This window comes from Carlito syrichta, unplaced genomic scaffold (genome assembly GCF_000164805.1).
Source record: "Carlito syrichta isolate Samal-C Ts95f unplaced genomic scaffold, Tarsius_syrichta-2.0.1 Scaffold130876, whole genome shotgun sequence".
NCBI lineage: Eukaryota > Metazoa > Chordata > Mammalia > Primates > Tarsiidae > Carlito > Carlito syrichta.
Window position 1 is genome coordinate 14,267 of NW_007074972.1, and position 7,368 is coordinate 21,634.

A 7,368-nucleotide genomic window follows, 5' to 3' on the forward strand; every position below is an offset into this window, starting at 1 on the left:
ACTCCAGTCTGGGGGACAGAGTGAGATTCCAACTTAAAAAAAAAAAAAAAAGGAGAAAATTCTCTGTCCCTGGAGAATGACCTTAATGGTGATCTGGGCACTTTGTTCTATGAAATAGTCATCCCAGCACTTTGGGAGACCAAGGCCACCAGCTTGCCCCAGCCCTCCTGAGATGATAAGCATCTTCCTGGAGTAATGGAAGAGGCAGGAAGGTGAAGAATGGATCTTCCTAGACAAGGACACCAAGTCTGCCCAGTCTCACATCCCTACCTACCCCACAGAGACCCAGGGCACCCTCTTGCACCCCTCATGCTCACCTCCCCTATTTCACTCTCTCCTGCCTTTCAGACTTGCCCACGCTTGCCGGAGACTCCTCTAACAGTTTCTAGCTGATTGGAGAAGAACATGAGCTTTGTGGGGGAAGGTGGACAGGTCAAAGTCCACCCTGACTTGACTCCCTAGAATCCAGTGGACCTCCTGAGGTGATAAAGTCTCCCTAGGCTCCCTGGCTGAGACACCCATGCCAGGACTCCTACCCTGGGTCGCACAGGGTTCGGAGGATCACTTGAAATAACAATCCTTTTTAAAAACTGTAATTTTCATCGGTAGAGTGCTTTGCAGTTTACAAGCCCTTTAATTTGAAGAGCTGAAAGCTCTGTGCAAACACAAGAGGCCCTTTCCTGTAAATCAAAGCCAAGGATTCATTCTCCCAGGGCGGGCATAGGGAACTGAATAGGAAAATTGATTTCTGTGTCCATTGTGGGACCCAGGAGCGCTTGAGCTGGCGTGAAGTCTGGATCCCTGAGGACCTAGAACTCTAGAACTCTTTTGCCCTCATCTTTTTTTTTTTTTTTTTTTGAGTTGGAGTCTTACTCTGTCACCCAGACTGGAGTGCAGTGGCCGCTCCCGGCCACCGCAGCCTCGACCTGCTGGGCTCCGGTGATCCTTCCGCCTCAGCCTTCCGGGTAGCTGGAATTACAGGAGTGCGCTACCACGCCTGGCTCATTTTAATTTATTGTAGAGATGAGGTCTTGCCAAGTTGCCCAGGCGGGTCTCGAACCCACGGGCTCAGGCAATCCACTCACCTCAGCCTCCCAAAGGCGCGGGATTAGAGGCTGAGCCACCGAAATGGCCCAGAGTGGTGGCTCATGCCTATAATCCCAGCACTTTGGGAGGCTGAGGTGGAAGGATTGCTGGGGCCCAGAATTTCTAGGCCAGCCTGGGCAACATAGTGAAAACTCTTCTCTACAAAAATATCAAAAAATTAGCCGGGAGTGCATGCCTGAAGCCCCAGCTACTCGGGAGGCTGAGAAGGATGGATCCCTTCATCCCAGGAGTTTGAGGCTGTGGTGGACTGTGATTGGGCCACTGCACTCCAGCCTGGGCAACAGAGTGAGACCCTGATTCAGAAAATAGAATTGATGATAACAAAATCCCAGTCCTTATTCAGTCAAAGACGCCTCTGGTCTGGTTGGAGTAAGAAGCTACTACACTCCAGGACATCAAATGAGAAGACCCACCCCACAAGTCTGCTCTGGAGAAACTGCTTGCCCCTTCCCTGAGTCCCTTCCGTCTGCACATCCAGACGGTCACAGAGCTTCTCTCCTTCTTCCACACCTTCGCTCATGCCTCCATGGGTCTGACCTTGACAAGCCAGCTACATTCCATCAGAGCTTAGGAAGGCATGCATTTCCCCTCTGCAGTTTGCTTAGGAGTTTTCCTGAGGCCTCTGGGTTGGGGGATTGACCAGTGCTTGAATCCCCTCATCCAACCTTTGATCTCTGTGGTGTGACCAAAGACTTCTGCCCTCGCCCCTGCTGCTCTGGCCTCCTGACAGCTAAATGTTCAGGTCAGCCCCTTCCCGGGCCTCCCATGCTCTCCATCCCCCTCTCCTGTTTTTCCGTTTTTTCCGCCCTTGCCAGAGACTTCCTGCTTACCATTTCTAGCTGACTGGAGAAGGGCATGAGCTTGGGGGGCGTGGACGGGTCAAAGTCGACCCCGGCCTGGGCCCCTAGGTCTCCACTGGACAGTGCCGTGTAATCTGGGCGATGGGAGCCCCGGGCCTTCTGGCTGACCTTGATGTAGAAGAAGTCTTCACTCTTGCCCATTTTGGAGCTGGACTTGCCATGACCCGAGTCCTGGGAGAAGCCAAACCGCAGCAGCCCGTCAGAATACCGATTGAGCTTCTTGAGGTGTGAGGATTTGCGCAGCTTGTACTGCGAAGCCCGGCAGTGCTTGCTGTGGAAGCTGTGACCGGAGATGAGGCTGCTGACACTGCCCATGGTGGCCTGGGGACAAAGACGGGCAGGGCAAATTGGAGGCCTGGAGAAGCTGTGGCAGCGAGGAGCAGTCCTGGTTCTGTGGGGGGACAGCGATCATAGCAAACCCCACACGGAGCCTGGGAGAGCTGCAGGCCTGGAGAGAGACACAAGACAGAAGTCAGTCTGGGGCTGGGCGCGGTGGCTCGTGCCTGTAATCCCAGCACAACTTTGGGAATATGAGGCGAGAGGATTGCTTGAGCCCAGAAGTTTGAGACCAGGCTGGGCAACATAGCAAGACCTTGTCTCTACAAAAAAATGAAAAATAAGCCGGGCTCGGTGGCTCAGCCTGTAATCCCGCGCCTCTGGGAGGCTGAGGTGAGTGGATTGCCTGAGCCCGCGGGCTCGAGACCCGCCTGGGCAGCAAGACCTCATCTCTACAATAAATCAAAAAAATCAGCCGGGCGTGGTAGCGTGCGCCTGTAATTCCGGCTACTTGGAAGGCTGAGGCGGAAGGATCACCGGAGCCCAGCAGGTCGAGACTGCGGTGACCGGGAGCGGCCACTGCACTCCAGTCTGGGCGACAGAGTGAGACTCCAACTCAAAAAATAAAAATAAAAAATAAAAAAATAAATTAACTGGGTGTGGTGATGCGGCGTTGTCATCCCAGCTACTTGAAAGACTGAGGTAGAAGGACTGCCTGAGCCGGGGAGGTCAAGGTTGTGGTGAGCCATGATTGTGCCACTGCTCTCCAGCCTGGGCGACAGAGTGAGACCCCCAACTCCTAACAAACAAACAAAAGAGGTCTGCCTGGGAAAGGGCCTGTCATGCACAGTCCTTGGCTGTGGTTTAAGGAGTAGTTGTTGCCAGATCTGGGCAGTAGAGAAATGCACACCAGAGCCCAGCTCTTTCCCCATGACCCAGCCCTTTACTCATCTTTTCTTTGCTAATTCAACATTGATTTGCCGATAGCTTACTTCAGTCAGGTTCTACTCTAAGCACTGGAGACCCAGCAATGACTAAAACAGCGGCTGTCCCTGCACATGAGACTTAGGCGTAGTGTGGTGTGGCTATGCCATAAACAGACCAGTGTCTATTATAACAAGTGACATACGTGCTATGAAAGAAAAAAGAGCAGAGAGTAGAACAGAATTCTGGGAGGTGGTTGTTTTTTTGCAGTGAGCCCTCTCTGTTGGGGCAGCATTTGAAGAAACCTCAAGAAAATAAGGAGGAAGGGGGAACACACCTGTGATCCCAGCACTTTGGGAGACTGAGGCAAAAAGATCGCCTAAGCCAAGGATTTTGAAAGCAGCCTGGGCAACAGAGCAAGACCTGCTGCTTTGTAAATAAATAAATAAATAATAGAGGGGCAAGCCATGTGGAAATCTGAGGGGAGAGAGTTTACCAGAAGAAGCCCCAAGTATAAAAGCCCTGAGTCCCTGAGGCAGAGGGGGCTTGGCTATGTAGCGCACCCACATGGGACCAGTCTGGCTGGAGAATAGTTAGCAAGGTGAGGGTGGTGGCACAGGAGAAGCGGAAGCCAGGAGCTAGCAGGGACCAGACAGCGAGGGGCCTGGGCAGTTAGTTATAAGGGCTTTGGCTTTGCTGGGGTTGACACAAGCATCTGACACTTGGATCTGCCTTAGGCTGAGCAAGGTCACTCTGGCTGGTGGGTGGAAAAGAAGACTCTCGAGGGGTTGGGGTGGAAGCAGTGGGCTGGTTAGGTGAGTGACAAATAAGTGGGCCAAGGTGGTAGCTGTGGATTAAGTTTTAGATATAATTTTAAGGTCTATCTCATAGGATTTTTGATTGGGTTGGATGCAGAGTGGGAGAAAGAGGATTAGAGGATGACTCCAGTATATTTATCCAAGCAACTGGAGGCAGAAATTTGCCCTGTATTGAGATGCAAAAGACCACAAGAGGAGCCAGCTGAGGGTGGGGTGGGGGTGGAGAATAGGAGCTTGGTTGAAGACATTTGGTTTGCCTATTAGGCATCCAGGGAGTGATAGGAGTAGGCAGCAGGCTGTGTGGGCAGCCAGGAGCTGCAGACTCAGATGTCAAAGTTGTGAGGGTAGATATCAGCTGTAGGACTCAGGGGGTCACCAGAGAGGGAACACAGAAAGACAAGAGAAATCTCAGGACTGGTTCCCAGAGCCCTCCGGGCATCAGGAGGTCGGGCAGGTAAGGAGGATTAGGAAGAATGATGCAGAAGGTTCTGATGGTGAATAGATGTAGGAGACCTAAGAAAGCCAAGTAAGGAAATTGTTTCATCTGGGTGTGGTGACTCACGCCTGCAATTCTAGCATTTTGGGCGACTAAGGCGGGAGGATTGCTGGAGCTCAGGAGTTCGAGACCCACCTAGGAAACAGAGCGAGACCTCGTGTCTTCAAAAAAAATTTAACAATTAGCCAGGCATGGTGGCGCGAGCCTGTAGTCCCAGCTGCTCAGGAGGCTGAGGCAGGAGGATTGTTTGAGCCCAGGAGTTCAAGGATGTGATGAGCTGTGATCATGCCACTGCACTCTAGCCTCGGTGAGAGCGAGACCCTGATTAATAATAATAATAATAGTAATAATAATGTTTTTCATAAGGATAGTGTCAAGTGTTGTTAAAGTAAGGTGACAGCCAAGAACTGGTCAATGAATTTGGCCATGTGGAGGATGCTGGTGACAACAGCAGTTTTTTTTTTTTTTTTTTTTTTGAGTTGGAGTCTCACTCTGTCGCCCTGACTGGAGTGCAGTGGCCGCTCCCGGCCACCGCAGCCTCGACCCGCTGGGCTCCGGCGATCCTTCCGCCTCAGCCTTCCGAGTAGCCGGAATTACAGGCATGCGCTACCACGCCCGGCTGATTTTTTGATTTATTGTAGAGATGAAGTCTCGCTGCCCAGGAGGGTCTCGAACCCGTGGGCTCAGGCAATCCACTCACCTCAGCCTCCCAAAGGTGCGGGATTACAGGCTGACCCACCCCGATCTCGTCTGACAACAGCAGTTTTGATGGAGTGGTGGGAAGAAAGGCCTCATTGGAGAGGGTTCAAGAGAGAAAGAAAGGAAGTCATCATAGCCTTGAGATGGACTCTAGTTATACCGCCCGCCCGCTATAACTCGGGATGTAAATGGCTTAATATCTTCAACTTTCAGTGTCGCAATTCTAAGATACACCTAAACTTAAAAAAAAAAAAAGGATTGCATCTTATTATCGATGCTTAACACAGCAACAACAACAACTTTGCCAGTCACTAGACAGAGTTGAATAAATTGGGATGTCATTGCCGGCACACGTGCAGAGTCAGACAAATCTCTAAGTTTAGCTCACACGATTTTCAAAGTCAGGAAAGGTTGTGAGATTGTCATGCATCGTGAAGTATTTCTCAGTCAAAAGACAGATGAACTAATTAAGGGGGAAAAGCTCCAAGTTCAATAACGCAGGAGATGCAGAAGGAACCCGTGTCCTTTGTTCTGATCTAGATGATACTATCCATCCTAAAGGGACCAAGGAAATCCCAGGTAGGTCATTTAGCTTTTTTTTTTTTTTTTATAATCAGTTGAACATGGAGACTCTTGAAATATCAAGGCTTGGATTCAAACTTGCATTGTTATCCTGGAGAATAAAGTGATATGTTATAAATAAACATTTTCTATTTTCCACTGGTAAAAGCAGAACCCAGCAGAACTTCATTGTGTAAGTTTAATATATGTTGTTATGTGAAAAGCTTTTGTTTAGTTGATGGCCTTGTAGACTCAAGGAAACACAGTAAAGCCTACGTTACAGGATTGTTAAGAGAAATTTATGAAATACCATCATAAGATAATAGCTCTGGTATATTTATTCAATACTTAGTACATAGTCGGCACTCAGTAAATGCCAGTTATTTTCATTGGCATCGGTTTGTTTATGTGTTTATTTATTTACTGCAGAGACAGGATCTCACTATGTTTCCCAGGTTAGTCGAGAATTCCTGGCCTCAAGTGATCGTCCCTTCTCAGCCTCTCAAGTGGCTGGTATAACAAGCATGAGCCACCACACCTGGTTGGTATGTCTTATTTATATTATGATCATTATCTTTGCCAGCACCCATCATCCCTATGCTATCTTCGATGTCCACACTTCATTTTCTAGAACTAGTGTTTTCCTTCCAAATGCACCTTTCCTGCACTCCGTTCCTTCAAGGCACTACTTAAGAGCACCGGATGCTCTGCTAATCCGACAGCTGACACTGACAAAATGTGTGCTTCATCCTTACAGGTAGCCTATCTCTAGTGTAGCTGAGACCCCCAGGTCCTATGAGGCAAATCTTCTACTGCTGTCCACATGCAGGGGTGCTGTTTTTGGCCAGATGACTCTCCTGTACTCTGTGCATCATACCACTTGAACAACTGGATCCTTCTTTGTTGCCCAGCCAACTCGCTCCGAGTCCCTACACATGCAGGGCTGTGGAGGCCAGACCATTAGCCATGGCATCAGCCAGATTTCAGTTTGAAAACCAACCTCTCTGAGCTTTTCTCATTTACAAAATGGAAATGTTAACCATTAACTAGGACCAGTAGGAAGATAAAGCAAACTAACAGAAGTACAATTCATTTGGCACGCGGTGCTCAGTGTGCTAGAGATGCGCGCATGCCAAACAGAAGGGTGAGGTAAGCATGTTGCCTTCAGGAACGCATAGTTGGGGTATAACTATAATATCAACAGACATGCCAAATTTTGTGAGTCTCTTTGTGGCACCTGAAGAGTCAAGGTCATGGTGTTTCCTGATGAGGCTTCCCATTGTCTTAGAGTAAAACACAGACTCTTCACCAGGCCCTGGCTCTTGGCCGCTGCTCTAATCTGACCCCACACCATTCTCTCCTTGCTCACATCCACCACGCAACCACACTCCTCTCTTTCCTCTTGGTTGACCAGACCGAGCGTTGATCACTAGAAGCGTTCACACCTGCTGTTGCCCCGCCTAGACTCCTCCTCCCTTTGCTCCTCGCCTTTTCTCAGCCTCTGGTCCTCAACTTGTCTCACCTCCATAAGGGTCCCCCAATGACCCTTGAAAAAGTCAATCTCAGCCGGGCTCGGTGACTCAGCCTGTCATCCCGTGCCTTTGGGAGGCTGAGGTGAGTGGATTGC

At 49.7% G+C, this 7,368-nt stretch overlaps 1 protein-coding gene across 1 annotated transcript in view; it reads right to left on the minus strand.

Moving 5' to 3' along the window:
- LZTS1 (leucine zipper tumor suppressor 1) overlaps positions 1-2,418 on the minus strand; it is an 11,181-nt gene extending 8,763 nt beyond the window's left edge. Inside the window, exon 1 of the mRNA XM_008049244.1 lies at positions 1,938-2,418. Within this exon, the coding sequence (XP_008047435.1) occupies positions 1,938-2,282 (345 nt within the window). The 5' untranslated portion in view covers positions 2,283-2,418. The remainder of the gene's footprint in view (positions 1-1,937) is intronic.
- Positions 2,419-7,368: the final 4,950 nt, after the last annotated feature.